The sequence below is a fragment of the Selaginella moellendorffii genome, unplaced genomic scaffold, assembly GCF_000143415.4.
Source record: "Selaginella moellendorffii unplaced genomic scaffold, v1.0 SELMOscaffold_1, whole genome shotgun sequence".
In the NCBI taxonomy this organism is placed as follows: domain Eukaryota; kingdom Viridiplantae; phylum Streptophyta; class Lycopodiopsida; order Selaginellales; family Selaginellaceae; genus Selaginella; species Selaginella moellendorffii.
Genome location: NW_003314262.1, coordinates 5,111,531 through 5,139,155, shown reverse-complemented (window position 1 = coordinate 5,139,155; position 27,625 = coordinate 5,111,531). Strand labels below are relative to the sequence as shown.

At 48.1% G+C, this 27,625-nt stretch overlaps 10 protein-coding genes across 15 annotated transcripts; 3 read left to right on the top strand and 7 right to left on the bottom strand.

Moving 5' to 3' along the window:
• Window positions 1–6,456: 6,456 nt before the first annotated feature.
• LOC112348919 (PAX-interacting protein 1-like) lies at window positions 6,457–7,759 on the bottom strand. The gene is made up of 7 exons (XM_024682293.1): window positions 7,605–7,759; window positions 7,492–7,557; window positions 7,325–7,434; window positions 7,164–7,273; window positions 7,055–7,113; window positions 6,832–7,004; window positions 6,457–6,778 (listed from the first exon to the last, which is right to left on the bottom strand). The coding sequence occupies exons 1-7, from the start codon at window positions 7,687–7,689 to the stop codon at window positions 6,575–6,577; spliced, it is 807 nt and encodes a 268-aa protein (XP_024538061.1). The 5' UTR covers window positions 7,690–7,759; the 3' UTR covers window positions 6,457–6,574.
• On the bottom strand, window positions 7,719–8,846 carry LOC9662540. The gene is made up of 8 exons (XM_024682301.1): window positions 8,810–8,846; window positions 8,548–8,754; window positions 8,440–8,484; window positions 8,319–8,383; window positions 8,149–8,259; window positions 8,001–8,093; window positions 7,853–7,935; window positions 7,719–7,773 (listed from the first exon to the last, which is right to left on the bottom strand). The coding sequence occupies exons 1-8, from the start codon at window positions 8,835–8,837 to the stop codon at window positions 7,719–7,721; spliced, it is 687 nt and encodes a 228-aa protein (XP_024538069.1). The 5' UTR covers window positions 8,838–8,846.
• Window positions 8,847–8,920: 74 nt separating this feature from the next.
• On the top strand, window positions 8,921–9,914 carry LOC9662539 (V-type proton ATPase subunit c1). Its single transcript, XM_002962174.2, has 3 exons — window positions 8,921–9,031; window positions 9,093–9,378; window positions 9,624–9,914. Exons 1-3 carry the CDS (start codon window positions 8,944–8,946, stop codon window positions 9,751–9,753), a joined length of 504 nt encoding a protein of 167 aa, XP_002962220.2. The 5' UTR covers window positions 8,921–8,943; the 3' UTR covers window positions 9,754–9,914.
• LOC9663231 (chorismate mutase 1, chloroplastic) lies at window positions 9,839–12,473 on the top strand. Of its 5 annotated transcripts, XR_002993211.1 has the most exons (10): window positions 9,945–10,153; window positions 10,202–10,424; window positions 10,528–10,614; window positions 10,671–10,814; window positions 10,883–10,975; window positions 11,030–11,291; window positions 11,353–11,526; window positions 11,589–11,665; window positions 11,736–11,862; window positions 11,931–12,473. XR_002993211.1 is itself a non-coding variant. In XM_024682283.1 (8 exons), exons 2-7 carry the CDS (start codon window positions 10,095–10,097, stop codon window positions 11,258–11,260), a joined length of 837 nt encoding a protein of 278 aa, XP_024538051.1. In that variant the 5' UTR covers window positions 9,839–9,933; window positions 9,999–10,094; the 3' UTR covers window positions 11,261–11,291; window positions 11,353–11,461. The 5 variants fall into 5 exon arrangements, 3 of the variants coding, with proteins under 3 accessions (XP_024538051.1, XP_024538048.1, XP_024538042.1); XR_002993210.1 differs by having other exon boundaries at window positions 11,353–11,665; XM_024682283.1 differs by lacking the exons at window positions 11,589–11,665; window positions 11,736–11,862; window positions 11,931–12,473 and adding an exon at window positions 9,839–9,933 and having other exon boundaries at window positions 9,999–10,153; window positions 11,353–11,461.
• On the bottom strand, window positions 11,826–13,781 carry LOC112348902 (galactan beta-1,4-galactosyltransferase GALS1-like). The gene is made up of 2 exons (XM_024682260.1): window positions 12,430–13,781; window positions 11,826–12,270 (listed from the first exon to the last, which is right to left on the bottom strand). The coding sequence occupies exons 1-2, from the start codon at window positions 13,647–13,649 to the stop codon at window positions 11,925–11,927; spliced, it is 1,566 nt and encodes a 521-aa protein (XP_024538028.1). The 5' UTR covers window positions 13,650–13,781; the 3' UTR covers window positions 11,826–11,924.
• A 1,524-nt stretch (window positions 13,782–15,305) lies between these two features.
• Window positions 15,306–17,032, bottom strand: LOC9663230 (galactan beta-1,4-galactosyltransferase GALS1). Its single transcript, XM_024679775.1, has 2 exons — window positions 15,866–17,032; window positions 15,306–15,744 (listed from the first exon to the last, which is right to left on the bottom strand). Exons 1-2 carry the CDS (start codon window positions 16,990–16,992, stop codon window positions 15,393–15,395), a joined length of 1,479 nt encoding a protein of 492 aa, XP_024535543.1. The 5' UTR covers window positions 16,993–17,032; the 3' UTR covers window positions 15,306–15,392.
• A 319-nt stretch (window positions 17,033–17,351) lies between these two features.
• LOC9662538 (pentatricopeptide repeat-containing protein DOT4, chloroplastic) lies at window positions 17,352–19,028 on the bottom strand. Its single transcript, XM_002961677.2, has one exon. It carries the CDS (start codon window positions 19,026–19,028, stop codon window positions 17,352–17,354), a length of 1,677 nt encoding a protein of 558 aa, XP_002961723.2.
• A 291-nt stretch (window positions 19,029–19,319) lies between these two features.
• Window positions 19,320–20,590, top strand: LOC9663229 (aspartic proteinase nepenthesin-1). Its single transcript, XM_024681273.1, has 2 exons — window positions 19,320–20,187; window positions 20,301–20,590. The coding sequence occupies exons 1-2, from the start codon at window positions 19,340–19,342 to the stop codon at window positions 20,566–20,568; spliced, it is 1,116 nt and encodes a 371-aa protein (XP_024537041.1). The 5' UTR covers window positions 19,320–19,339; the 3' UTR covers window positions 20,569–20,590.
• Window positions 20,591–20,615: 25 nt separating this feature from the next.
• LOC9663228 (transcription factor SCREAM2) lies at window positions 20,616–23,296 on the bottom strand. Of its 2 annotated transcripts, XM_024679784.1 has the most exons (10): window positions 23,281–23,296; window positions 22,894–23,093; window positions 22,758–22,840; window positions 22,569–22,699; window positions 22,050–22,520; window positions 21,325–21,993; window positions 21,099–21,266; window positions 20,883–21,050; window positions 20,703–20,827; window positions 20,616–20,655 (listed from the first exon to the last, which is right to left on the bottom strand). In XM_024679784.1, the coding sequence occupies exons 5-9, from the start codon at window positions 22,104–22,106 to the stop codon at window positions 20,738–20,740; spliced, it is 1,152 nt and encodes a 383-aa protein (XP_024535552.1). In that variant the 5' UTR covers window positions 22,107–22,520; window positions 22,569–22,699; window positions 22,758–22,840; window positions 22,894–23,093; window positions 23,281–23,296; the 3' UTR covers window positions 20,616–20,655; window positions 20,703–20,737. The 2 variants fall into 2 exon arrangements, with proteins under 2 accessions (XP_024535552.1, XP_024535551.1); XM_024679783.1 differs by lacking the exon at window positions 20,616–20,655 and having other exon boundaries at window positions 20,662–20,827; window positions 23,281–23,295.
• LOC9663227 lies at window positions 23,222–26,691 on the bottom strand. Its single transcript, XM_002961675.2, has 9 exons — window positions 25,508–26,691; window positions 25,139–25,454; window positions 24,991–25,075; window positions 24,886–24,942; window positions 24,779–24,838; window positions 24,512–24,724; window positions 23,681–24,457; window positions 23,457–23,622; window positions 23,222–23,406 (listed from the first exon to the last, which is right to left on the bottom strand). Exons 1-9 carry the CDS (start codon window positions 26,682–26,684, stop codon window positions 23,324–23,326), a joined length of 2,934 nt encoding a protein of 977 aa, XP_002961721.2. The 5' UTR covers window positions 26,685–26,691; the 3' UTR covers window positions 23,222–23,323.
• Window positions 26,692–27,625: the final 934 nt, after the last annotated feature.

Here is a 27,625-nt window from a genome sequence, read left to right as displayed (position 1 = left end):
CCAAGCCGAACGTAGAACAAGGACAAGCATGCAAGCGGGAGCTAGACTATGCCTCAGGTTGGTCGGCCATGCCCAACCTACCCACTATCCCTACTATACATTTGGAACCCCCCACAGTGCTTGAGGAACACACGCTTTGGGCTTTCACCCCAAGCCTCCCTTAGTATCAGGAGTTAGTCTTTGGGACAAGCTTGAAACTTACTAAATATGGAATGTCCTTAAATTGCGAATTTGGATACGGGACGAACACCATTGTGTTCAGGCCAATCTCTACATTCCATAGATATGCCAAATGAGAAAATTTGGACACTTTCCATAAATAGCATTTGGGACCGAAATGAGACTAACACAAAGGGCATGATAGCGAGGGTGTTTGGCAGACACGGTAAGCTATCATCTAGCAATATTGAGGGACCAAGCTTAATATCGCGGGAGTTCCCAACACTAGCAAGTGCAAGTCAACGAATGAGTTTCTCTAACCAGGTCAAGTATGCTTGACTAAATAAACACTTAGGAATTCCTTCCTTATGCTCATCTGGTCAAGTGCACACGCGAGGACTAGTTTCTCAACTAGCTTAGGCGGAGACTGATAACGGGTCCAGCAATACCGACCTCCTGCCATCGTGGCAGTAAGGTAAGAGTGTCCGTAAGGACTAGTCGACAGGTAACTTTCGATACCCAAAGTCACATTCACAACATTGGGGAAGGCATTTTGGCTCATTAGCTTCGATATTGAAGTTGGTCGTTGCATCTAACAATCATTAGTGATGATTGACTATCATCTAGGGTAGTTGATTATCCTTGTCAAAGGTTTTGCTTGATTATCGTTGATCTAGAATGATTTGCCATTCTTCGGGATGGTGGATTCTTTCTTCGATGACGATTATGCATTTTCTCTATTGATGGAATGATTAATGATCTTTCATGATGGTTAATTATTCTCTTTGATGGCTTACGGTTTTTCCCAATTTCACATGTTCTTTGTGATTTGCTTTGGATTGGTCTCTTGGGTTGAGACATCACTAGGATGTTGCTAACACTTGCTTAGGCACTTTAAGTCCCTTGGTGTTGTTGGCTGGGATCTATTCGGATTGGCTAGTGTGATAGTTGGCATGAATAAGTGTTTGTTAGTCTTGCCACATTCATTCTATTTAGTTGATTATTGCTCGGGTTAAGTTCTGATAGATTATGATGTTATTTCCTTTGGGTGATACATTCGCGAGCATCTTGCTTGCCAGTTGATGATACTTTGTGTTCTTTGAGTTATCTTTGGTAAGTTGTTTGGCATGCTGTCTGCCATCTTCGGTAGTTAAGTTTCATCATTGAGTTTCATTGATGATATACTTGCTATTGAATTTTGTTGGATGGTGATTCCTATGTTTACCAATTATAATGATCTTGGTGGTTCCTATACTGTAATATTGGTTTATTGGATGATAACTTACTTGGAATACTTTTGTGTTCTAATTTACGCTTTATTCACTGATAATTACGACTCTATGATATCATTGTCTATGACTTTGATATAGTCCATATATTGATCTTTGAGTTTGGGCCAGTATAAGCAAACTAGCTTCGGCACTTCGTGTGCATGGTGAAATCTCTAGTCATGGGGTAGCTACTGTTGACTGGTCACATAACCCGCCTCTCTGTCAATGTTCCTTATTCCGTTGAAAGGGCGTGACCGTGTAAACAACTCTAACTGCCTGTTTACAGTAGTCTATCTAAACCTTGCCGACGGGTTTGGTTTCTTTGCTCAGGAGGGTTAGGGCCTCTAGCTTCTCTCTCTATGTCTCTGCAGGCAAGGGCGTATCACACTTTTGTAGCTGGGTGACACCCAAAGCAACAAGGGTGGTTGACTCCGTTGGTCATTTCCTTGTCGGCGACGGCCGGAAGGTGTCTGAGTTGGTAGCGCATCCACGTTAGACAAAGAGGTTGCCCCCTAACTCATTTAAGTTGGTGCATTTCTCACATAGTGTGAGTACCGTGAACTTTTTCTGGAGTTGTTTACTTGGCGGTATTCTAGACTCGAGTATGTATCGACGAGGATGTCGATCTTCCCAAGGGGGGGAGAGTGTCGCAAATGTGACTTCGGGTATCGAAAGTTACCTGTCGGCTAGTTCTTTTAGATATTCTTTCTTTACTGCCACGATGGCAGGAGGTCGGTATTGCTGGGCCCATTATCAGTTTCCCACTTGAGCTAGTTAAAAAACTGGTCAATGACCGTGTACTTATATCGAATAAACATAAGGTAGGAACCCTATGTGTTTCTTGCTGAGCATACTCAGCCCGGTTTGAGAAACTCCTGTTATTGGCTTGCACTTGCTAGTATCAAGAACCCCCGCGATATTGAGATTGGTCCCTCAATATCGCTAGATGATAGCTTACCGTGTCTGCCAAACACCCTCGCTATCATGCCCTTTGTGTTAGTCTCAATTCGTCCCAGATGCTATTTATGGAAAGTGTCCAGATTTGCTCATTTGGCATATCTACGGAATGTAGAGATCATTCTGAACACAATGGTGTTCATCCCGTGTCCAAATTCGCAATCTAGAGACATTCCATATTTAGTAAGTTTTGAGCTTGTCCCAAAGACTAACTCCTGATACTAAAGGAGGCTTCGGGTGAAAGCCCAAAGCGTGTGTTCCTCAAGGGGGGGGGGGGGGGGGGGAGGACCAAATGTATAGTAGGGATAGTAGGTAGGTGGGGCATGGCTGACCAACCTAAGGCATAGTCTAGCTCCCGCTTGCGTGCCTGTCCTTGTTCTGCGTCCGGCTTGGGTCTAAGCCCAAGTTCCATTCCATGCTAGCTGGTGGAGTACCCATATCCTCACATTAGGCCACCGGTATGCCGAAATAGCGCCAGACTCCGTTTGGCTCCGTTTTGTGTGCTAGTCCTGGCATTAGGATGCTGGTTGCTCCAGGACTGTTCCAAGTCGCTCCAGGCTCCTGTCCCTTGGCTCCTTGGGCTGTATGCTCGGGAGTTGCTCCGTGGTTCGGTTCCATCACTCCTTGGCTCCAAGCTTGGGAGTTTGGCACCGTTCCTTCACTCAATGGCCCAAGGCCCTGAACCTCGGGTTCCACACCACTGTCCTTTGGACACGTGGCATATAACACGTGGCATAAAGAGGGTTTAGGTTCTGCTTTGTGGTGTTATCCTATGGTAAATCACCATAGAATAAAGGGTCAAAACCACATGCGCTACAATGACCGACACCCAAGATACCATCAATATACCAGTCCGTTACACTAGGCCATGCCCATTCACCTTGGTCACATTGGTGGTCCAACACCACTTGTATTGCAACCCTGTGTCTCCAAGACTAGGCCTTCTGTCCATGAGTGGTCATCCCAGATCCACTCCTTAGCATCTTTAAGATGCTTACAAACATGGGGAATAGCCTTCCCCAATATCCCCTTTCCGGTCCTCACCAAGTCCCTTTCTGTCCATGGCCATGCTCGCCAATACTGCCATTGGATCAAGGCTCATAGGCTTGACCACTAAGTCCCATGGTCCTTTGGGACTTCCTCACCATGTGACTATGCCCTTGGTCACCGCACTAGAGGGCTACTCATCTTCCTTTCCATAGTCTGAGACTTTGGGACAACATTTTGAAACACTGCGGCCCTATGCGGGCCTCCTGGGTACTCTCCCCGCCTTCCGCTTTTGTGTGCTCTAGCCATGGGCTTAGAGTGAGGTTTCGTTGAGCCACACCTGGTATCCAAGTAGGTAGTGCCACCCACACTTGGACTGGGAGCATCAGCTAGTCGATCTCCCGGGGGAACTAGAGCCAGCTCTTGAACACTTCACTAAGCTACCCCCCTTGTCAGTCCGTGTTCACTCTAGTCTTGGACTTTCCAATGGGCAGCTCATCACCCAACATTGGGTACAGCCTTCTTGGGCCGAACTGGCCTTTCCTGGCCAAACACTAGCTCCACTACAGTCCTCCCCCTACTATAGTTTTGGAGCTCACCAAACCCCCTAGGGTCTGGGAGACAAACACTTTGGGTTTTCACCCTCTCAGACTCGAACTCGGACTTGGACTCGGACTTGGGCTCGGGCTCGGTCTCGGCCTTAGCCTTGGCCTCAGTCTCGGCCTTGGTCTCGGTCTCGGTCTCAGTCCCGGTCTCGGTCCCTGTCTTAGTCTTGACTTCAGACTCCATCTCGGGTCCTTCTCGGACTCCATCTTGGATTCCATCTCAGGTCCATCTCGGACTCCATCTCGGACTCCGTCTCGGTCCATCTCGGACTCCATCTTGGGTCCATCTCGGACTCCATCTTGGGTCCATCTCGGACTCCATCTCGAACTCCATCTCGGACTCCATCTTGAACTCCATCTCGGACTCTACCACGTGTCATGTGTTGGTCCTCTAGTGTCCCTTTTCTAGAGACTCACTTATTGCTTGCTTCGTGCTTGTTCCTTGAGCACTTCGTTGAGAGTTCCACTCCCACTCTCGACCTTTCAAATTGGAGCTTTTAGTCCAAACGTGTTACGCTTGTTTGGTTTTCGCTTCAGCCACTACCACATGGCACCCTTCCAACTCCACTTTGGGGCCTAGGGATTTTGTGTCTCACAATAGAGTGCAGTGCCAACGGAGATGCCCAAGTGGAATCTTGTGTCAATAATGCTTTGAAAGTGGAGTCGACAGTTTATGGCAGTGGTGTGAGGACAAGATCACTCCACCCAATTGAGGGTGTGCTTGATCTAGTAGAAGGTAGCAATGGCATTTGTTCTTGCACAACCCTAGGTGATGTTTAAGCTATTGTACATAACTTTAGAGCTACGCTTGGAGTGTTAGCACATCTTGATAGAGGCGTAGGCATAAAGCGAGTGAGAGAGAAAAAGAAATGCCCTAATTGCTTCCAAATTACCTAGGTCATCTAATATTACTTTTAAAGTATTTACCCTTTCTTTTCTTTTCTTTTAAGTTTTACATTGCTTAGAGAAAATTTTTATATGCCATACTAGCAAGATTTTAAGGGAAGGCCTACCCCAGAGAAAGGAATATCTATCCATGATATTCCTTATCCCCATCAAAGAAAGCACTAAGATATATGAAAATTTCTATAATATAAAAACAAATCTTTTCTAAAGGACATATATTTTCCCTTTGTTCTAGATGAATAGATCCTTGTCTAAGCTTATTAGGAAATATTACTCCTATCCAATTATGTGTATTATCTTCTCACTATTTTAGTAATTATTTATTTCATGACCAAAAATGAATTCCTTCTAGCATGTGTCACTCACAATCAACCTCTCAACTATTTGTATATATTCATTTTTTTAATTTTTTTAATTTTTTTTTGGTAATTTAGCTGCTATTGTTTGGCACATGAGCCTCAGTTTTAGCATTCACCACCTCCCTGGCTCTAAGTTCTCAAATAAATACACTTTCTTATCAGTGACTTCCTTTTGGTGTTTCCACTCAATCTTAATTTTTTTAGCTATTTCTTTTGTCCTCTCAATCACTACTTTTGAGCCTTCCCTTTTGATGCATTTGCTACAATATGTACTAAAGACCATAAGATAAAATACTTGTTCAGCTGGTGTTAATTGGTTTGTAGTAGTAGGGAATGTGTTGTCTACCAACAAATTCATTTCCAATCAAATTCAAATCTAATAATAGTTCAAGAGTTTGCACCACATTTTCAAATGTAGATATAATAGTTAAAATTATGCAGATTAATGCAACAAAATATTAAAGACATTATTTAGAAATATTCTAAGAGGAAGTTAATAGGTATGGATTAAGGTTGATTAACTGATTGGTTAATAATGTTGATTAGTAAAATAATCACCCTTCCCCCCCTTATTTCTTGTTTGTCCTAAGGTTCTGAAACACACTAATAGCCTGGTTGTTGCCTCAAATACAACAGTTACACTGTTTTTGGAAAAGTAATGAATAATTTATTTTTCTTTCTCTTATTTGAAAGACAATAGTTGGATATTCAGAAAGACTTACTACCTATAATTTAAAATTAAAAAGTAGATAACAAGAATTAGAACATATATGCCCTATAGGAAATAATTCATAATTTATAAAATAATAATTTATAATATAGAAAAGAATTTATGATTGTAGTTTTAATGTTTATTGGGATGACACTATTTATGAGGTCCAAAGACACGTGATTTGCCATTTAGGTACTTTATGATTTAGGAGTAATTCTAATGCAAAAATATATACTTTTGCATTACAATGACTAAATAACTATTATTATTATTATTAATTATTATTTTTTAATTCATACATAAATCTATAAGAACTTAATGAAATGCTACCTCAATCAAGCCTTAACCAAAATCCATACTATACTATACTATATATCATTTTTCGTGCCTTTGATCCTTCCACTGTGTTGAACTCGGCTGTCAAACTTCAAGAGTAATAATCTTGAGTTTCTAATGTGGACTGTAAGATATTTTTTCTTTTCTTCATAATATTCTGCTACTTGATACAATCTTCTTGTTGGTGAATTTATTACTTGCAAATAAAATCAAACACTGAGAGAAAAATGGGAAAAAGAGCTTAAAAAATCCCCGAACGAAAAAAAGGATGACGCTTCGTAGCTAAGTAACCGTGGTGACAATCGTCAGGTCGTCCTTGACCTCAATATCCAGCTCTTGTTTCATTACAGAGCGAATCAGCCATTCCGTGTCAAAGACTCGAAGCCCGACGCTTGAAGCGTTTCTAGCTTGCATGGCATCGGCTTTGCAAGAGATGACGAATGATTTTGACACTGGCATAGTAAGCTCCTCAATCCGGGACACGACCTGCAAATGAAAACGATCATATTCGTTTCCCATGAAGCTAGGAAAAAGCATACCTTGCCACAGCCAGATTCGATAAGCTCACGGAGAACTTGATCGATATGAGGGGTCAGACAAGCTTGTAATCCTTGAAACAGTGGCTTCGCTCTTGCGCGTTTGATCACGCTTGCGACGTCAGTGTTATAGTTTGCCTTGAAGTCAGCATCCTCCAGAACGAAAGGAATAGGATCTGATCATCAAAGTTTATCGATCAAAAAATGTTCTTTCCAAAGTTCTTACCTACGAATGTTTTAGCTTCGACACTTGATCGTAACCATTCTGGCGATAAAATCCAGGCTCTATCACATAGACATTTCACACAATTTAGAGAAAAACAATTACAATTTACCCGACAGAAACAGCTGCACAGAAGTTCATAGTTCGTCGAACTTGGCCTGTCAAGACGTGAGTGCACTTGCTTCCTGTATCTGTAACTTGCCCTCCAAGCGTTTCGACAAACTGCAAACAGATACCTCTTGATTCAAAGCTTGTAAACCGGTAGCTTTGCACCTTGGTTAGTTGTCGCTTGCGCTGCTCGTCAGCCATATTCATAAACAAAACCACTGGACTTCTTTCCCCGCATGTCTGGATTGGTTCCACATTCTTTCCAGCTGCAGTGTCTGGAGAATCACGAGGTGGCTGAGAAAATGCAAGTAACGGTTGGCAGGAGGGATCACCCTTTTCGTTCCGTTTTCTTTTGCTAGTGCCCTTTTTCCTTACGGCCTTTGAAGTCCCGGGGGGATCTGAAAGCATCCCGTAAAGAAAAACAACTACGAACCGCAAGTTTTACCAGTATGTTGTTGCATTGCATGTTGCTGCGTTGAAGATGGTTTAGTTGAACCTTGAACTGCTCGAGGAAACTTCTCAAAAATCATCACTTTGGTATCACTTGTAAAAAACGACGCTAGCGGTTCAGCAAACTTTGGTTTCGTGCTACCATCAGCCAACGGTTTAAATCCCTGCTTCAAACATAGCAATGAATACATATCCACATATTTTTCAGAAGAGATTGCCTGTTTAGACCAGAAGGACTCGGACCTGCCAGCAAAACAGTACACTGTTGATACGCCTATATCACACAGCCTTCTCTGGAACTCGATGCACAAACGTGTCCCTAACCCCTATAGAATGAGAGAACGACAATTAAAAAGCTAAAAGACTACCGCAAAGAATATAGGAAACATGCCTTCCGTTGGTGACTACTTCGTACGGCAGATAGTAAAACCACAGCACAAAGCTCGTCTGAGAAAGATATTTGGTAAGTCATTGCGGCGACTACCTGTAAAGGAAAACAAAGCATAAGCATCAATAACTCTTAGAGTTTGGTGACTTGCGTGTTGGTGTTCCGCGAGGACCAGAGTGACGTTCTTTCCATCTTTCACACATCCAAAAATGTAAGCACCGCACGACGTAGAAAATTCGCTGGTGTAAAGGTCGAGAGCGTCCTGCCGTTTGAGAAGATGGATCCAAGTTAACTAGGGCGTTAAAACGAAAGGAAGCATACCTCCAGGAGCTGCTGCCCTGTGGTATCAAGAGCTACGGGATTGAGAGGAACAATGCTGGTTGGAGCTGTAAGAACAACACACGATGCTCACAAGAACAAACATTTAGTCTATAGAGCTGACCACTGTCAAGGGCATTAGGATGGACAGGAACAATGCTGGTTCGAGCTGTAAGACGATGGATGAACACACGATGCTCACAAGAACTAACATTTAGTCTATAGAACTAACCACTGTCAAGAGCATTGGGATTGACAGGAACAATGCTGGTTGAATCTGTAAGAAAACCGGAATCCGTGCGCTTTAACTGCAGGATTAGCCTTAGCAACTTACCGGCAGCGCTCACACGAACAGTCCCCAATCCAGGAATGCTGAAAGAAACCCTCCTCCCATTCTTCTCGTAATCGATGTCGCCGGAAATCTCCACCGAGCAGTTGCCTGCACACAGAACGAGATCATGAGAAACTAAATGCCGCCCGGAATCGAAGCAAACCTATGGCGATCGTGGAAGAAGAAGCCATGAGCCAACAAGAACCCTAGCTAAGCCATTTGGGCGCGAAAATTTGGAAAGATTTTGATATAGGAGAAATTAGGGTTTATGCGAGCTAGGGTTTCGTGCTCGCAATAATGTCGTCGGGCATGGACGCCTTCAGTGGCGATGAGACGGCGCCCTTCTTTGGATTCATCGGCGCTGCCGCAGCTCTCGTCTTCTCTTGTAAGCCAGATTCTTTTTCCTCTTTGATCTAATCGCAATGCGATGGATCAATCGATTACAGGCATGGGAGCTGCCTATGGCACTGCCAAGAGCGGCGTGGGCGTGGCGTCCATGGGCGTCATGAGACCGGAGCTCGTGATGAAATCGATCGTCCCGGTGGTGATGGCTGGAGTTCTCGGCATCTACGGCCTTATCATCGCGGTGATTATCAGCACTGGGATCAATCCCAAGGCGAAATCCTACTACCTCTTCGATGGCTACGCGCATCTCTCTTCCGGATTGGCTTGCGGGCTTGCTGGCCTCTCGGCTGGGATGGCGATTGGAATTGTTGGAGACGCTGGAGTGAGGTCAAGTTTCCAAACTCTTTCTTCGTTTTGCTGCTTCGAATAGTTCACGCTTGTAGACGGTCGAGTGTCTGCTGACTATCTCCAGCTTTAGCTCAACTAAACTATAAGCCAGAGCGATCTCTGGACTGGGCTCAATGATCTTCGAATCATTTGAAGATCGCGAGCTTGGTCCTCACAAGATTTCCCTGCTGGAAACTCCACTCTGTTTTCTTCTCTGGCTTTCTCACTTTCCATCGTTTTCACAGGGCCAACGCTCAACAGCCAAAGCTCTTCGTGGGCATGATCTTGATCCTCATCTTCGCCGAGGCGCTGGCTCTCTACGGATTGATCGTGGGGATCATTCTTTCATCCCGAGCTGGGCAGTCGCGAGGCTAGAAGTAAATTGTTCCATCGACACATCATGGTCTCTACGTGTAAGAAGAACAAGAGGGAAGAACTTTTTGAGGTCTGTGCCTTTAATCCGGGACCCTTTGGTTCTCTCCAGATTTACTTTTGGTCTTCATCTTCCTCGTAATAAAACGTGGCAAGTTTTCTTCTTGGAGTTTCGTTTGACTGGTTGGAATAGAGAGCGAAAGCGCGGCTAGGTTTTTTCTCACTTGGATCTTTCTATGGCTCAACAGGGACTCCTCTCTAGGTCGCCGCCGAGCGCCAGAGCTGGATTCGTCGCGCCTCGCCAGAGAATCGAAATTCCAGCCAGAGCGAGCTTCGGGAGGACAATGCGGCAGTGCGCGCCACTGATTTCGCTCATCCATCCCAGGGCCAGCGCTTCTCTCGGGTATGTGCCTCGCGCTCCTAGTTTTCGAGTGATAATGGAGTGTTTTAGGATCGTGGAAGGTGGTGTCAAGGACGAGAGCGAGAATTTGACCCTGGATGCCATCCGGGACTCGTTGATCCAACAAGAGGATAATATTATCTTTAGCTTGATCGAGCGAGCGCAGTACAAGATGAATACGCGGACGTATGATCCTAACAGGTTTCGCATTCCTGGCTTTGATGGCTCACTGGTGGAGTTCATGCTCAAAGAAACCGAGTGCCTCCATGCCAAGGCAAGCTTTTTGTCTTCTCTTTGTTTCTCTCTTTGTCTATTCGTTTCTTTTATGATCACCATGAGATAACTTTGTGAAGTCTTCTTTCTTTTTCGTTTGGCAGGTTCGAAGATACTGCGCCCCTGATGAACACGCTTTTTTCCCAGATGATTTGCCGGAGCCTATACTTCCTCCACTCGAGTATCCCAAGGTGTGAGACATGGGCCATATCTGGGATCCAAGCAATGAAAGCTTGTTTTTGTGCAGGTGCTCCATCAAGCGGCCAAAGCCGTCAACATTAACACCAGGATCTGGAAAATGTACTATAGCAACTTGCTGCCTTCCTTTGTATCTGACGGGGATGATGGCAATTATGGCTCAACAGCGGTCTGTGACGTGAAGTGTCTCCAGGTTTGTACTTTCGCGGCACAAAGTCGAGATTTCCTTCAACGACCTTTTCTTTTCTTTTTCCTTTTCAGGCCCTCTCGAAGAGAATACACTACGGGAAGTTCGTTGCCGAGGCCAAGTTTCGTGAGTCACCACATCTATTCGAACCTCATATCCGAGCACAGGTGTTTACAGTTTCTTTCAAGACGTGTCTTGACTTCTAGCCTTTCTCTCACCAGGACCCGCAAGAATTAATGAAGCTGGTCACGTTTGAGAGCGTAGAGGCGAGCGTGCAAAAGCGCGTGGAGCACAAAGCAAGAACTTACGGGCAAGAGATTGACGCAAATGGAACCAAGCCGACTCCACTTTACAAAGTAGAACCCAAGCTCGTTGCTCGCCTCTACGGAGATTGGGTGATGCCTTTGACAAAGGACGTCCAAGTCGAATACCTTCTGCGACGTCTCGATTGACCAAAACCATCTCTGATCTCATAGCTTGACGGTAAAGAGAGAGAGAAAAAAAACGTGATATTTGCGACTGATCTTGTTCTTCCTCTGTGCAGGCACATCTCTCTGAGCAAGTTAGTTGAATCATATATTTTTTGTGTGATATTATGATTATTGTTACCAACAGAAGTGATTCAAACAGAAATTCTTTCTTGTGCCCGTGTTCACTGGCAACGCGAGGCAGCGTTGCGGTTTCTGCGTCAACATCCAAGTTTGTCAACTTCTGCAAGGTGACCACCAGATTTTTATAAGTTTGTTCTAACACACGCGGGCCTCTGGTACGAAGAAACAGGCCAAAATTTTCTCACACTCGTCGGCGTCTGTCAATTTTGCATTGGATCCAACCGACGCGCAGTCTACACTGCTCAAGTTAGTATTCACTTTCAATCTTTTCCTTTTTTCTTTTCCTTTGAGACTTACAGGACATCTGAAACGTCAGCTTGAAAGGCTGGATGCAACAGCTGGTTTCGTCGTGGAACGTAAGCTTTCGTTTCTATGTACGCATTTGATCAGCACTAAACATTCTATCAGCTGGAAATCCTGGATGTATCCTGATTCCTGCCGCGGTATCACAAAATACTATACAAGTTTTTAGTTCTCTACAAAGAATGTGTCTAATCTTCTTTCTCTACAGTGTAACTGGACCGATGGTTTGGAGCTCAAACTGTTTCACCTCATCAGCCAAGGTGCTCAATTTATCGTCGTATAGGTACGGGACTTTGTTGAGCCACACTTTGGAGGTCCTGTTCTTGGGAACCTTGACAAACTCTCGGCAATTTTCCTGGTGCTCGGTGATGGTGTTGTGGAAGTGGAAGTAGGAAATCTGGCCTCTCGAGTAGAGGCTCTTCCCTCTTACGTTCTCCGAGAGATGGACTCCTGCTGAATCCGCCAGCGGCGCTCGCAGCACGTACTTTCGATCGAGACGCACCGATTTTTGGACGTTGATGAAAACAAGCTTCTCGAATCCCCATTGCCTGGAAGAAGATCAAGCGATCGTAAGAACTTGAAGGACGATCTAGGATCAAAGAGAACTCTGGAAACTTGAAAGCTCTAAACGATCTTTCTACGTCTACGACCAGAGAGACGATCTTTCTACGAATTTTTTCTGCGATGAGAGGGAGAGAGGTTCTCACCTGGATCTGTCCGTACGATTGCTATTTACACACACATTGTGGCCCATGAGGTTCTGCTCAAACATGATCTGCGAGTAGTTCTGGCCAAGCTCGTCCAGCACGGAATCTAGCGTGGATGGGCCGGGAACGTTTACGTACTCGTCCACGTCGAAGAAGAAGGTCCAATTGGCGGCGTGCTTGTAGCGAAACAAGCAATCGTTCACGACCAGGAACTGGTTATAGTAGTAGCCATCGAACCGCGCTTGCTCGCGAAAATCCTGGACGGTCACTCGCCCGGATCGGATCCAAGGCTCCAGCACTGATCTCACTCCCTTGGATCGCGCGCCGCCGACGTCGTGGAGCACGAAATGCGATCTTGGTCCGAACAGCCAGGCGTGGTACGCGATCCACTCGCGCAGCCGCTGTGGATTGATGTCGCCAAACAGCGAGGAGCCGCAGTAGAGGTAGTCGTACTTTGGGAGGAACTGGGAGGGAGAGTATGATCCGGGCGCTTCCACAAGCGCGGTGATCTTGGAGGGCGGCGTGGCGGATCCCTTCTCGCCGGCATGGAGGATCAATCGCCCGCCGCTGCCGTTCTCGCCCACGGAGGACTTGAAGTAGCAGTGGACGACTACCACGGTGTAGACGCGGCCATAGCCCCAGTCGGGCAAGATTCTCTTTGCGCGGCCAAAGATGGAAGAAGAAGAAGGAGAGTCCGAGGTGGGCTGGGAGGCCGAGGTGGTGGGCACCCATTCACACGAGAACTCGGGCTTGCCAAAGACGTGGAGGGGCTTGGAGGCGAGGCCCACGACCGCGAAGGACCTCTTCTCTGTTCTATAGCCTCCAGTGAGGACGAATGTGTGGGCGGCGACGCCGATTGGATGGAGATGGCGGACATTGGAGTGTATCCCGGTCCCCTGTTCTTCGAGCGCAAGAATTGGATCAATTGCCTCAGCGGGGACGAAATTCTTGGACATTGACGAGCTGGGCGACGATTTCTCGCAGGACTGCGTGACGGGCATCACGAATTCGACGCTGCTGCTGCTGCTGCCGCTGCTCTTGGTCGTGAAGGATCCGAGGATGACGAGCAGGGAGGCAACGAGGAAGATTGTCCCGACCAGCAGCACATTCGCGGTGGATTTGCCGCTGGCGGAGGCGTGGAGGAGGAGCAGACCCGGCGCTGCAACCGGTGCCTTCATCTGGAAAGCTGGATCGATCGATCCGATTCTGGAATGTGGCATGGAATGGAATTCTTGAGAATTCTGGATTGGGAGAACGATCGATCAATGCCCTTTTGCGCTGTAGTGGTCGATTCTCACATTTCTACACGGCTGGGCTCCTCGCAGACGCCTTCTGACTTACGGCATAGAAATAGATAGCTTCTTTTCTCTTCTATTTCTCTCGTTCGCGTGGCCCATTGTGAGGCGTACGGCACACCCGCCGTCTCGTACGGACGAGGTCATATCGTTATCGTGGTTGCTAGTGCTTCAATTCCATCCCACCACTGGTGTGGTGCTTTTGGCGATTCTCTCGGACGCTTTTCTCAATTTTATATACTTACTCGCAAAGCCATTGTTTTAATTAATCGTTTTCAGATTTTTTCGAGTTTTTCGGTCCTCGCCGCTTCAAATGAAAGTAAAGTCGAGGTTTTGTAAGTTGGAATGCGTCTTGCAAGCATGGAATCCACATTAGCGGTTATTATAATAGTTTCCTTTTCACGTATAATGGTATCCTTTTCACGTCAGGACACAAACTTACACTCCCCGGCAGATCATGGACATGGATCTAACTTCACTGCTGAGCAGATCATGGAGAGGCGTTGAAAATGGGAAGAACAAAATCATGAACTACTTGGAAGAAATGGTGGCGAAGAAGAAGAAGATCCAAAGCCTAAAGTCCCAGAAGTTCAAGTCGAGAAAAGCTCAAGGCGTGGGTGAAGACTTAGCAACAACAATATTCCTTTGGATTGGAGTTCTCGGCTCCTTCTCTGGTTTAATATTTGAGAAATATAAAACGAAAGGTTCAATCTTGCCTTTTGCTTATAAGTTACAAACTCAAAATATGGCCAGCGGCAGCAGTGCTAGAACAACTACATAGCGTGGGATCTATCCCGAGAGCTTGCATCAGCATCGAGGCTCTAGTCGAGAGGGCGATAATCATCATCACCGCTTCCACCACAATTGAATCCTTTGACACCATTGTTGACTAGAAGTCCAGTCTCTTGGAATGTGGTGATCTGCGCTTTAGTAGAGGCGGGCCTGGATCTAGAGGCGATCGAGATGACCTTTCCATTCAAGAGGACTACGATGTCAAGCGAGCTCCATCTGACAGAATAGGTCCATGGCAGGAAGCTGTGGCGAGTCTCCCTGAAGACTTTGGCTGCCTGATTGAGGTAGAGGCAGCTCTCATGCCCAACTCATCGACTCTCTGCACAATAGTTGAGTGGCAAACAAGAGACTATGTGACACTCTGACTAAGATTTGCACCGCTAGTGTTTCAAGTCCCAGCGTTGCAAATCTTAGTCATAGTGCATATAGCGTCTTGTTTGTCCGCTCAACTTCGCAATTTGCTAAGGAGGATACGGTGTCTGCAATAACCGTATTAATAAACTGCGTACCTAAATCGCTCACGAACTCAAGGTGGCAGCCGAATCGCATGATGATGTTCTTATCTACTCTTTTCACCATATCCACCCGATCTTCAGCTTTCCAGGACAACACTTGCTCTGATAGAGGAGAACCAAGATCTCCCTCCTTAACAGGTACTAAATCCCTTTTTATATTCTAGTTTAACCACGGCTCCATAGCGGCAAATCCAGTCAGTGTTGTGAAGTTAATTTGCTTCCTACAGGAAAATGCCATGTACGTGCACGCATTTGATCAGCAATAAACATTCTGTCAGTTGGAAATCCTGTATGCCTCGGGTATCATATAAGTTTCTAGTTCTTTACAAAGAATGGCTCTGACCTGTTTAATCTTTTTTCTCTACAGTGTTACTGGACCAATGGTTTGTAGCTCAAACTCCTTCACCTTATCAGCCAAAGAGCTCAATCTATCGTCGTAAAGGTACGGGACTTTGTTGAGCCACACTTTGGAGGTCTTGTGCTTGGGAACCTTGACAAACTCTCGGCAATTCTCCTGGTGTTCGCTGATGGTGTTGTGGAAGTGGTAGTAAGAAATGTGGTCTTTCGAGTAGATGCTCTTCCCTCTTAAATTCTGCGAGAGATGGACTCCTGCGGAATCTGCCAGTGGCGCTCGCAACACGTACTTTCGCTCGAGATGCAACGTTTTTTGGACGTTGACGTTGATGAAAACCAGCTTCTCAAATCCCCATTGCCTGGAAGAAGAAGATCAAGCGACCGTAAGATATAGAAGAAACACCAAGGCAATCTAAAAGGAACTCTAGCTCTAAACAATCACACACACACACACACACACACAGAAAGAGAGAGAGTCACCTAGATAAGTTCGTACGATTGCTGTCGATGCACACATTGTGGCCCATGGGGGTCTGCTTAAAGATGATCTGAGAGTACTTTTGGCCAAGCTCGTTCAGCACGGAATCCAACGTGGATGGGCCGGGAACGTGTACGTACTCGTCCACGTCGAAGAAGAAGGTCCAATTGGCGGCGTGCTTGTAGCGAAACAAGCAATCGTTCACGACCAGGAACTGGTTATGGTAGTAGCCATCGAAGCGCGCTTGCTCGCGAAAATCCTGGACGGTCACTCGCCCCGATCGGACCCAAGGCTCCAGCACCAATCTCACGCCCTTGGATCGCGCGCCGCCGGCGTCGTGGAGCACGAAATGCGATCTCGGTCCGAACAGCCAGGCGTGGTATGCGATCCACTCGCGAAGCCGCTGTGGATTGACGTCGCCAAACAGCGAGGAGCCGCAGTAGAGGTAGTCGTACTTTGGGAGGAACTGGGAGGGAGAGTATGATCCGGGTGCTTCCACGAGAGCGGTGATCTTGGAGGGCGGCGAGGGAGATCCCTTCTCGCCGGCATGGAGGATCAATCGCCCGCCGCTGCCGTCCTCGCCCACGGAGGATTTGAAGTAGCAGTGGACGACTACCACGGTGTAGACGCGGCCATAGCCCCAGTCGGGCAAGATTTTTCTTGCGCTGCCAAAGATGGAAGGAGAGTCCGAGGTGGTGGAGTCGGGCACCCATTCGCACGCGAAATTGGGCTTGCCAAAGACGTGTAGAGACTTGGCGGCGAGGCCCACGACCGCGAAGGATCTGCGCTGGGTTCTATAGCCGCCGGTGAGGACGAATGTGTAGGAGGCGATGCCGAATGGATGGAGATGCCGGACGGTGGAGTGTATCCCGGTCCCCTGCTCCTCTGGCGCAGGAATTGGATCAATCGCCGCAGCTGGGCCGAAATTCGTGGACACTGACAAGTTGGACGACGAATTCTCGCAGGACTGTGTGATGGGCATCACGAATTCGACGCTGCTGCTGCTGCTGCTGCTGCTCTTGGTCCCGAGGATGACGAGCAGGGAGGCGAGGAGGAAGATTGTCCCGACCAGCAGCACATTCGTGGTGGAATTGCCGCCGGCAGAGAGGAGCAAAGCCGGTACCTTCATCGGATTGGAAGAATGATCGATCGATGCCCTTTTGCGCTATAGAATCACTGCTCACATTTCTACACATCTGGGCTAGACGCTAGGCTGACTTCAGGCAAAGATATATTTTTTTCTCTCTCGAGCTCGCTTCGTATAATTTTAACACTGTATTAGTGTTGTTATAGGACTCTACCACTTTCTAACAAGTCTAATCTCAAGGCTAAACCATGGGAAAAATAAAATAGTGACCACCACCTTGAAGTCCAAGAAGAAAAAGTCCAAGCAGCATTTCAAGTCAAACAAACTCAAACGTGGAAGACTTGGAAGAACAACACTTCTTGGGATTGGAACTCTTTTGTTTTGGGAGAGAGTAGCATAGATTATAGACATTCTTCCTCCCTCTTCATGTTGGAGAGGAGCACGTAATGCGCAGACGTCTCGGGGGCGATGCTCGCTCCAGCTCCAGCGATACGCGTGGCTCGGCCTCGATCACCATGGACGCCGCAAGCGCTCAGCAAGCTCGTCCACCCGGCCTCAAACGGCTCAAACGGCATGCTGAGCATGAGCTCCTCCCCGGCCTCCAGATCCCCCGTCCTGGCCAGCAGATCCACCAGGCAGCAGTAGCAATCCACGTCGGGAGCGATCCCAAAGTCCTGGATCATCGACAGGAACTGGATCCTGGCCTCGGCCAGGAAGCCGGAGTGGCTGCACGCCGCTAGAACAGTGATGAAGGTGACGGGCGTGGGATCTATCCCGAGCGCTTGCATCTGCCGGTAGCTCTCGATCGCCTCGAGATCCAGGCCCGCCTTTGCGCACGCCCCGATCATCACGTTCCACGAGACTGGATCGTCCGGGGACTGCTCGTCGAAGGCGCGCCTGGCGCTGGCGGCGCTGCCACACTTGGCGTACATGTTGAGGATGGCGGCGTCGAGGATGCGGTCGCGGTGGAAGCCCCCGGCGATGATCCTGGCGTGGATCATCGCCCCCTCGGCCAGCGCCTCGACGCTGGAGCACGCGTCCAGGAGGCTGGAGAGCACCACGATGTCGGGCTTGATCCCCTCGAGCTCCATCCGGCGGAAGAGCTCCATGGCCTGGCGTCCATAGCCGTGGCGAGCGCACGCCGCGATGGTGGAGCTCCACGCCACCCTGTCTCTCTCCGCCATCTCCCCGAAGACCTGGAGCGCCTCCTCCGCGAATCCACACTGCGAGTACATGTTGAGCAGCGCCGTCTGGACGAGGCAGTCCGACTCCACCCCGGCCTGCGCAGCGCACTCGTGGATCGCCCGGCACTGCCGCGGATCGCCCAAGTCCTGGAAAGCCCCGATCGCGCTCACGAACGTGATGTTGTCGCCGGTGATCCCATCCAGATCCATCTCCCGGAAGAGGACGACCGCCTCGCGGCACTGCCCGGCCTGCGCGAATCCACCGATCATCGCCGTGTAGATGAATCGATCCCGGTGGCTCGTCCTCCGGAAGGCTGTGCTCGCCTCGTCCATGCATCCACAGCTGCTATACATGTGGATCAATCCCGCCGCGACGTGGGGATCGGATTCGTAGCCTCGATCTCTCACCACCGCGTGCACGAATCGCCCATCCTGGAGCGATCCCAGGCTGCAGCACACGCCGATAACGATGCTGCAAGCGTAGTCGGAGGGATCCATGCCTTCCAGGAGGGACTTGCGGAAGAACAGTATGGCCTCGAGCAAATGCCCATTGTGGGCATACGCCTTGACGATCTGGGTCCAGGAGAACTCGTTCTTGGGCGCGATGCGATCGAAGACGAGGCGCGCGTCGCGGATCTGGCAGCACTTGCCATACATGTCCACCAGGAGATTGAGCACGTACCGGTCGCTGCGGTAGAGGCCGCGATCGATGTAGGCGGCGAGGCGCTGGCCGCTGCCCAGCGCGCGCTCGTAGCCGCATTGCTTGATGAGGTAGAGGAGATCGGCCTTATCGACCTGGACGCGCCCGCACAGGAGCTGATCGATCGCCACCGAGAACCCTAGGGTATAGACGAAGGAAGTGACCACCGATCTTGCCCTTCTAGCTAGGCTCATACGGAGATTGGGAGAAGGGGATATTCCCCCTTCTCCCTCACTGGTTAGGGCTTGAGAGATGGCGCGAATCACTAGCTAGGGTTTTAGAGCGGGAAAGAAATTCCGCCACTGCGGATTCCTAGAATCGATCTCACAGCAGAGGAATCTTTGCAACTCAAGGCAAAAATGCGTTGTCCTTAGCGAATGCATATTCTTGGCATGCTCACACGACGAATCCATGCTATATATCAAGGAAATTGCGCGTAGAAGTCGAGAATTTTGATCAACGATCTCTCTTGGAAGAGCTCTCCGGATCCAAGAACACATCCCAAATGGTGTCCCCTGTTTTGACGATCACTTCCACAGCACTCTTCCTCGTCGCTGCTGCTCGCCTAGACTCGATCGAAGGCATCCGAGTCGAGCTACGCAAGCGACCATCTCGGGAATTGGCATCGTCCATCCAGAGCAGCCACTCGCGCGTCAAGTTCTTGTCCGGATCATCATCATCATCATCATCATCATCCTCCTCGAGCTCGCGCCCTGCCAATTTCTCCCTGTCCACCTGGGACGAAAGCTGCTGGACGATCTTCCACCTCGGAACGCCCGAGCAAGAGATCCTAGCGATCATCGACACGGCGCTGGATCTCGTGTGGGCGCAGGTCGAGGAACGATCTTCCAGCTTCAAGAACGTAAGCTGCAGTGACTCGCGCTGCCGCCTCACGCCTTCTCATTGCTCCGATGGCAGCAACACTTGCATCTACTATCCCTCCAGCGCGATCGGCCACGCCGGGCGCGGTGGCCGCCTCGCCACCGAGACCGTCACCCTCGTTTACGCCAGAGGTCGCTGGACGGAAAGGATCCCCGTCCCCGACACCCTCTTTGGCTGCGAGAGAAAAACCGAAGGTCTCTCGGGAGTGATCGGGCTGGGGCGAGGCGCGCTCTCGCTGGTGTCGCAGCTCACAATTCCCGCCACTCGTACTACTCCGAGATCACGGAGAACAAGTTCTCCTACTGTCTCTCGTCTATGCTCTTCCTGGGCCGTGCTCGCATCCCCGGCGAGGGCGTCCAGACGATTCCAATGCTGTCGAGCCCCGGCCATGGGCACTACTACTTCGCCGAGCTCCGCGCGATCACGGTTGGATTCAGCGTCATCGCCATCGCTCGAAACGACTCTGACGCTGTGAGCTCGGGGGGGATGGTGGCCATGCCGTGATGTTCGACTCGGCCACTCTTTCCACGTATCTTCCGATCTCCATTACCAGAATGCCTTCTATCCTCAGGTCTCGCTGCCTAGAACTTGGAGCTGTGCTACAGCACGGCGCTGGATCCGAGCTACAAGTTTCCATCCATGGAGCTCCACCCTGAGAGCGCTCGGATGGTTCTCAGCCAAAAGAACTACATCTTGTCGAATGGATCCGGCTGGGCTTGTGTGGCCACTGCGATGCGTGATCCGGGAGATGTGAGCGTCATTGGCAGTCTGATGCAACGCGACTATCACATTCTTTTCGACAACCCGGGTTCCACCATCTCGTTTGCGCCAGCGACGTGCTCCGAGCTCTGAGTGATCGAGAAGAAAGTTTGCAAGCTTTTCGAGAAAGAAAGCTCCGAAACTTGAATACTTTCTTGCTTGCTGGCTAGATTTCGAGCTCTAGTAAACTAGAATAAACAAGCATTAGAATTGTATTGAGATGTTACCTTGGGTTTTGGTTTTATATGTTAGAAGTGCAAAGCTAGCACGGCATCACTGGATTGAAGTAGCCCGCAGTGTGCATTAGCACAGCTTTGATCTCTTCGGGGCTAGCTAGTTTTTTCGTTGATTGCTGCAAGCCAGAAGAGAGAACATCAGAAATATTAGAAAAGTTGCGGTTTCATCACCTCGGCATAAATTTCCAGTTGGAAGCCATTCGTGAACTTGATGTCGGCCTCTTGCACGTCGACTCCCAGTCCATCGAGAGCGCGCATTGTGGACAGCAACAGACCAGGCCGTTGCTCACAAAACATGTGTATGCTTATAGCATTGGCACCGCTCGTCTGAACGTCAACCTGGGGTTCCCAACACTATAAATCCATGGAAGAAAAAAGTTTGCTTACCTCCATTGGAAACGTCACGCTGGTTTGAAGCTCTTCCTCGAACAAAAGCTTCTGCTTGCTTGCAAAGCTCATAACGGGACTTTGGAGATCGGTGTAGACGGTCTCTATTCTCTGCTGCAGTTCCTTCAGATAGTCAATGGCATCCCCCAGGATTGAGGTCCGATCCATCTGTTACACCCACGAAACTGAGATAATGAAAGAAAAACGAAAGGCTGACTGACTTTACCTTGCTGATCTTGGGAACAATCGAGCGGAGTGTGTAGAGCCTATCGTTGAGTTTCTTCCTCCGTCTTCGTTCCGCCATGAGGTTCTTCGCGGGTAGTCCTCTCTTCCCTCCGTGGAATCCTGTTGTCTTGTACCCGGTATTGTCCCTTTCGGTAAACTCGGCGGCGCCGCCATCTAAGACGTCTTTGCGTTCGAGGACACTGCTTACAGCCTGTTCTTCTGCATTTGTTGACAGCTTCTTATACGAATCGTCAGCTTCACCGGCTGCTTCACGTTGTCTTGGTAAGTTGCCATCGGAAGAATCCGGATCTAGAACAAGTCCTTCAGATGAGATTGAGCTGCTCGCCGTTTCATAAGGGAGCTGTGCGGCGCATGCGTTCCAACAGTTCCCAGAGGGCGTTGTCAAGTGGTTGCTAGTGGCTCCTGTGAAGTGATTAGCCTCGGAGCCTATAGTCGTTAAAAAACTACCAAAAAATCCCAAATCCTGGAAACCGTTGGGAACTTCAGACCTCAAGAGTTCCTGGTTGGCCAAGACAAGGCTGCTGCTGCTGCTGCTGCAATGTGGAAGAGAACTGGCCAAATTGTGACAAAGAGTTGGAACGGAGGAAGGATCCGGAAAATTCAAGGGAAGAAATGAATTTGATTCCCAATCGCTGTAATGCGGCAGCTCCTGCGAAAAAAGAGAGAAGAAAACCACGCTTGTTTTCAAGAACCATTCAGCCATACCTGACAAAAGTATTCGACGTCCGCAAAATTGCACGCCTTGTGACCAAGAGCATCCATGATTCAGCTCTGCATTTTTTGCTGGAGAAGAAACGACCGCCTAAAAGCCACAAGCCAGTGCTCCTTTTCTAGTTCTAGCAAGTTCTTCACGCTTCCAGGAAATCTTTGATCTGTTCTAGAGCTTTCAGACAGAGCAGCGCGAATCTCAGCAGTGCGCTATTAAATGCAAAAGAGAAATGCACGAAATCGAAATCTCTGGAAGAAGCAGAGAGAAGGACCCAACACTAATGGGCTCAAGTTCATCTCGTTCTATCTTGTTTCTTTATCTAGGAAGACGCAGCAATCAACACGCGCAGGAAAGCAGCAGAGCGTCGAAGAGGGACACGTACAAAGGAATACCGTCCAGTGTTCAATTCTCTCGGGAGCAAAAGGATGTTTTCTAATCTCGCGATTGCGACTCCCGAGCTTTTACACCTATCAACGACGATATAAAAAGCAGAAATTATTTGGAAACTCTTGTACCTGATGATAGACTGAGAGTGACGCATTTTTGTCTTGGCCAAGCGGCAGCGATACGACCAATCACGTGCTCAAGCTGGACAGTTTTACTTGGCAACTTACTTCTTCAACACTAGAGTGGTCCAGCAGAATCTCTAGAAGCGTAAGTGAAAAACGCAGAAATAAGATCCAATTTTTTAATCAGTTATTCACCTTTTTTAAAACTGTCGTGTGGAAGAACTTGCTGCAGGAGATTCGATAACAATGGTCTCCTTGTTAAAAGCAATGCCTCTGCGCTGCATTTGATCAAGTAACCTGTCAGTTTAGTTCAAAGCGAACGAAAGCATACCATCACCGCATCAGGTGTGAACACTTCGATTGTCTTATAGAGAAAAAAGTTAGCAGAATGCACAGTATTAGTAACATGCAAGCCCTTTACTGGTAGAAACTGCCAAGCTTACAAAAGTTGAAGACGACGGGAAGGTAAGACGACGGCGAAGAAGAAGTAGAAGAACCAAGTCCATAATCTTCCAGACGCTAGTTTTTCTTCTTCTGAGGCGGAAAACAGACATATTAGAAAACTGGCACCAGAAATGTAAAACGACGTGCCAAGAGATTTTGGCATATGTTGCCTGCAAACCGCGTATACGGCGTAAGACCGATCACAGACACGTCTCTCGAGCTCAGTAGCTATATATACATTCTAAAAAAAATGTCGTACATAAGCGAGAAGTACCTTAATGCCGAGCACACGTACAGCTGTCGACGCGTCTTACTCGTCAAAAAGGTTTCCTGAATTCGGGAGCATTTTGGTGGATCACCGCTAAAACATGTGCCGCCTCCATAGCAGTCGTGTCGATCTCTGCACATCATAGAAAGCGTTAAGCGAAAGTAATGATCAGAGTGCCTTACCATTGTCTTTGCCAAATTGCCTTAAGAAATGAAGTTTCGGAACTGCGGCCTCATGCACCACATTCGTAGCAGCAGAAGACGACGATTCTTTCGCTCGAGCTGGTTCGCTCATGCTTTCAGATTCACTGTCAATATCTTCCACCTCAAACTCGATCTCTTCTTTCTGCTACATTTACCATGGATGAAAACAGATGAGAAAACTAAACTTGAAAGATAACACGCACCTTTTCTTCCACAGCTTCGGAGCACTCTTTGTCCGAATCGCCCATTTCCTCGCATTCAAATTGCACCCGGCAGTCCTCAGTCTCGTCTTTCGAGTCGCTAAGTTCTTCCTGGTTCATGAAAATGTCTTTGCTGTTCTCCTTATCCAAGCAGCTGTCAACCTTCTCCATCCTAGCACCCGACTGTTTTCCCTGGCCGAGATCGTTGTTGAGAATCTCACCACTTTTATCTCTGGCCCTTGGTGGTACGTGAGGTTGTCGTAGAAGAGGATGAACGTTAATCGCCTGAGACGCACTTCCGCTTTCTGATGATCCAGACGACTTTGCTCCAAAAAAAGGATGGAAAGCCGTTTGGGGGTAGCTTGGAAAAGGCCTGATGGCAGCTGGTAACTGCTTCTCGGTCGGCTGAAGTAGAAGGGGATGAATACTGTTTGTATGTTGGCCTGCTCGAGAATTTCCCGGTTGTGCATCCGAATGCATACTTGACCGAGATATCACCCTTACGTGAGGAGGAAGATTAAGTGATGGAAGTCCAGGAGCAAGTCTGATGGTCTGTGCTCGGGACCGCTTCCTCGAACTGCAGCCACCAGATGGAGTCCCTGTTCCTGTCAGTAAAGGATGCACTGCTGCGTCACCAGAATGGCCTTGTGTTGCCGGACTATCTATCACTCTCGCATCCACTCTCCAGTCGTATATAAAAGCTTGATGAATATGAGTGTCATCGCAATCTCCACCATCGTCGTCACTGTTAGTAACCTCCCCAAGTGCATCCGTTCCATCCTGAAAGCCTTCATAGATTCAAGACAAGCTTAATATGTACATGGAAGAAAGTACCTCTTGCGATTCTGCTGCGTTCTTTTGCAACGCTCTCATTCGACGCTTGCTCGCTTCATGTAGCCGCCGTTTGGTTTTAGATGCTTCATCGCTTTTGTAGGACTTCTGCGTCCCGATTGCTGTTCGCCATTGGCGCGGCAAAAGAGCAGGATCGCGATGAGGAACAGCATGTTGCCACACCTTATTCCAGTCGTACTTAAAACATTTTAAGGCCTAAAGCATTAAACTACGTCAATGCCATGAAGAAAGATGGTAGTCCACCCTCACCTCCTGGATAGTCTCTTTCTCTTCTACTGTTAGCGAAGAATTTTTCATCCTCCTAACGGCCTGAAAAAAAATCAGCTTGCCTTTATTAAGCTCAATGAAAACCATACCTTGATAGAGTTTTCTGGAGCTCTCGATGAGCTCCGATTTTTTTGTCTTACAAAAATCTGTAAGATCTTTTTAAGTTAAAAAGGAAACAATGCACATGAGCAGACCTGGTGATTGGTCTTCGTAGGAAGAAAACGTTGCTGTATGGCATTCCAATCAGTGTTGAAAGCCATAAGCCCCATAGCAAGTAGTCTTGAAACAGCAAAACAGAGAGTTGTTAGTCCGACCAAATACTTCAACCAAGAAAACACTAACTCGTCTTCTGCGTCCGTGAAGAGCAAACGGTTGGCCGTTGCAGCAGGTGGCGGCTTATGAGGATACAGAGCAGGATTAAAGAACGGAAGAAACCTTTGAGCAGCTGCCACAATGCCTTTAGGAACTAGAGCAATAACCTGCTTTTTAGTGTTCTCGACAAGTAGTGCCGCCAGTGACTTCTTCACTTGAGACTGATTTGAAGGCCTTGAACTGTTTTTCGGTTGCAAATTATCAGGGAGTGGAAACAACGGCTCTCTAACACAACGGGTGTTAGAAGCGCCTGTTTGGACGTGCCGCTGCCTAAATTCCTGAACAGCTGATCGATAAGAAAGGTTAGAATCGATTTTTGAATTTGCAGAAACGACTTACCGACTGCAACTTCGTCCAGAAACTCTTTGACGTGATCAAGCGGAGCAACAGAGAGTACCGAGTGAACTGGCCCAGCAATAAAAGGACACCAAACTCTCACTCCTGTGATGCTCTGCTCTTCCAGCTGTCGATCGTCCACAGACGGGCGAATAAAAGGAGGATGGAAACAAAAGTCCGGGAACGGAAGCTTGCGAAACGAAGCGGAGCGCCTGTTGACAAGCTCCATCAGCATTCGATGGGTATCGATCGCTACTTGCTGCCGAGATGGTTCCAATATGCATAGCGAGAATACTTGAACCAGCAGCTGGACATGCTCGTGAATAAGGGAGTGGAGTTGTCCGATCTGAGCGGCTGAGAAGCAGCTTTCGGGCCGCCGGGCGCTCGAGCTCTCCCCAGCCACGTCCGAAGAAACAACATGGTAAGGAACCAGCGGCCTTAGCGGGTTCTTGGTGAAACCGAGAGGCCGCTCCCTGTTTCGCATCTTTTCGCGTCTCTTCTCCCTCGTTTCTGGCCTTCTTTCCACAAGCTTATCCTTTTGAGACTGCTCGGTATCACTCTCCAGCATCTCCTCGATCTCAAGCTCAAAGTCCTCATCATCTTCATCTTCGTCGTCCTTGACAACCTGCGTCCCTTCTCCCTCGTCTGGCTGGGCCACTGCCGCAAGGAACTTCCGGTACTCCTCCTCGTCATCCACATTGTGGAAGTAGTCGTCCTCGTCCGACTCTTGCAAGAAAGTCTCCAGCTGATCCATTGTCATGTCCGCCAGCGAGTAGTGAGCTCGCGTTCGCTTCGATATAGCATCCATTACGGTCTCTTCGTCCTCGGCGCTGGTAGATGCCACCCCGCTCTCGAGCGCGTACTTGTTCTCCTCGTGAGCCGGGCTGTGGAGCTCGGGAAGAGCCTCCAGCGCATTGCCCATGAGTTCATCCTCGTGCGGCGACGAGCATTCGGCATCGCTCAGGTAGTCGAGAATCGCCTCCTCGTCGCTTCCCAACTCGAGAAACCCCTGATCTTCCTCCTTGTCATCCGCATTATCGTGATCCACCACGACACATCCTTCTTCTTCACTGCCGGCCACACCGGACGCAATACCTGGCAGCGAAGGATCAAAATCGACATCGTCTTCCTCGTCCTCGTCCTCCGCTTCGTCCTGGTCGCCTCGCGCCTCGCCCCCCATTGCCCTAAAATCTCCACGATAAGCCCTAAACCGTGCTTTAATTTAAATTACTTTATTAAAATTATTACGACATTGTTTCAAATAAAACATTTCCATTAACAAACCTGTAAAAAATAAAGCTTTATGAGGCTCACTATGATGCCATATATTAATACTAGCAATTGCCCAGCAAATGCTGGGTGGTTGGCAAATTTCATGCCATTTCAAGAGATTTGCTGAGCTTCGCTATGTTTGCTGCTTTATTAACTCCTAAATTGCTAAAGTGTTTAAAGATAGCTCTCAAAATATAGAAGAAAGAACTTTACAAAAAAAGTCTTGAAGCTAAAGTTCTCTTGGACAACCTATCATAGTTAGTAAATGATTCAAGGATTTATTGTTGAGCCCACCTAGTAGCCTAAAATTTCTTTGGTAGGGAGAAGAAAATAACACATACCTTTGGCTGTCGCTCATGTAAGTTGTTGCCATGTAGCTATAGCTACTGTTGGCAACCATGTCAATGCTGATCTGATGATTGCTAGACAATTTGCTTTAAACTTGCTTGCTTGCTGTATCCTAGGCAGGAGAAAAACATCTAATCCTCCATCCTGTCAAGAGCCTCCAGAGTTCAATGTTAGCTCACTTTAAGAAAGTGAGCTTATAAGCTATGATAATTTCACAATTAAGAAAGTCAGCATAACTCTGATTCCATGGTAGCCAAAAGCATTATGGCTTGGAATTTGCTCTCCATGATCACTAATTGGCTAGTGGGCTTTGATCCCTGAGGGTCCAACACCCTGGTTGACACTTCCACAAAGTGTAAGAGCATGCTAGACCCTCAAGTAGTGTTCAATTGGATGAAGCATCATACTGTATCATACTGTACTGGGATACACTAAGATAGGGGAGAGCAAGATGGTTTTAAAGTTTTTGAATGCATAAGGCTGGAAGAAACACTTCCAATA

Excerpts from the sequence above, each read along its gene's own strand:
- LOC112348919 (XM_024682293.1), bottom strand. The coding sequence starts at position 7,689 with ATGATTTTTGAGAAGTTTCCTCGAGCAGTTCAAGGTTCAACTAAACCA. Across the intron at positions 7,435-7,491 it reads AAGAAAACGGAACGAAAAGG|ACACTGCAGCTGGAAAGAAT; the intron begins GTGATCCCTCCT and ends GTGATTCTCCAG. Across the intron at positions 7,274-7,324 it reads GCAAGCGACAACTAACCAAG|TTTGTCGAAACGCTTGGAGG; the intron begins GTGCAAAGCTAC and ends ATCTGTTTGCAG.
- LOC9662540 (XM_024682301.1), bottom strand. The coding sequence starts at position 8,837 with ATGGCTTCTTCTTCCACGATCGCCATAG. Across the intron at positions 8,384-8,439 it reads TCCTAATGCCCTTGACAGTG|CTCCAACCAGCATTGTTCCT; the intron begins GTCAGCTCTATA and ends TTGTTCTTACAG. Across the intron at positions 7,936-8,000 it reads GAAGTAGTCACCAACGGAAG|GGGTTAGGGACACGTTTGTG; the intron begins GCATGTTTCCTA and ends CTCATTCTATAG.
- LOC9662539 (XM_002962174.2), top strand. The coding sequence starts at position 8,944 with ATGTCGTCGGGCATGGACGCCTTCAGTGGCGATGAGACGGCGCCCTTC. Across the intron at positions 9,032-9,092 it reads CGCAGCTCTCGTCTTCTCTT|GCATGGGAGCTGCCTATGGC; the intron begins GTAAGCCAGATT and ends AATCGATTACAG. Across the intron at positions 9,379-9,623 it reads GTTGGAGACGCTGGAGTGAG|GGCCAACGCTCAACAGCCAA; the intron begins GTCAAGTTTCCA and ends TCGTTTTCACAG.
- LOC9663231 (XM_024682280.1), top strand. The coding sequence starts at position 9,987 with ATGGCTCAACAGGGACTCCTCTCTAGGTCGCCGCCGAGCGCCAGAGCT. Across the intron at positions 10,425-10,527 it reads CCGAGTGCCTCCATGCCAAG|GTTCGAAGATACTGCGCCCC; the intron begins GCAAGCTTTTTG and ends TTCGTTTGGCAG. Across the intron at positions 10,615-10,670 it reads CTCCACTCGAGTATCCCAAG|GTGCTCCATCAAGCGGCCAA; the intron begins GTGTGAGACATG and ends GTTTTTGTGCAG.
- LOC112348902 (XM_024682260.1), bottom strand. The coding sequence starts at position 13,649 with ATGCCACATTCCAGAATCGGATCGATCGATCCAGCTTTCCAGATGAAG. Across the intron at positions 12,271-12,429 it reads AATCGTACGGACAGATCCAG|GCAATGGGGATTCGAGAAGC; the intron begins GTGAGAACCTCT and ends ATCTTCTTCCAG.
- LOC9663230 (XM_024679775.1), bottom strand. The coding sequence starts at position 16,992 with ATGAAGGTACCGGCTTTGCTCCTCTCTGCCGGCGGCAATTCCACCACG. Across the intron at positions 15,745-15,865 it reads AATCGTACGAACTTATCTAG|GCAATGGGGATTTGAGAAGC; the intron begins GTGACTCTCTCT and ends TTCTTCTTCCAG.
- LOC9662538 (XM_002961677.2), bottom strand. The coding sequence starts at position 19,028 with ATGAGCCTAGCTAGAAGGGCAAGATCGGTGGTCACTTCCTTCGTCTAT.
- LOC9663229 (XM_024681273.1), top strand. The coding sequence starts at position 19,340 with ATGGTGTCCCCTGTTTTGACGATCACTTCCACAGCACTCTTCCTCGTC. Across the intron at positions 20,188-20,300 it reads CTCGAAACGACTCTGACGCT|GAACTTGGAGCTGTGCTACA; the intron begins GTGAGCTCGGGG and ends TCTCGCTGCCTA.
- LOC9663228 (XM_024679784.1), bottom strand. The coding sequence starts at position 22,106 with ATGGATGCTCTTGGTCACAAGGCGTGCAATTTTGCGGACGTCGAATAC. Across the intron at positions 21,994-22,049 it reads ACGTCGAATACTTTTGTCAG|GAGCTGCCGCATTACAGCGA; the intron begins GTATGGCTGAAT and ends CTTTTTTCGCAG. Across the intron at positions 21,267-21,324 it reads TTGTTCCCAAGATCAGCAAG|ATGGATCGGACCTCAATCCT; the intron begins GTAAAGTCAGTC and ends TGGGTGTAACAG.
- LOC9663227 (XM_002961675.2), bottom strand. The coding sequence starts at position 26,684 with ATGGGGGGCGAGGCGCGAGGCGACCAGGACGAAGCGGAGGACGAGGAC. Across the intron at positions 23,623-23,680 it reads CCGAAGCTGTGGAAGAAAAG|CAGAAAGAAGAGATCGAGTT; the intron begins GTGCGTGTTATC and ends TGGTAAATGTAG. Across the intron at positions 23,407-23,456 it reads GCAATTTGGCAAAGACAATG|AGATCGACACGACTGCTATG; the intron begins GTAAGGCACTCT and ends TATGATGTGCAG.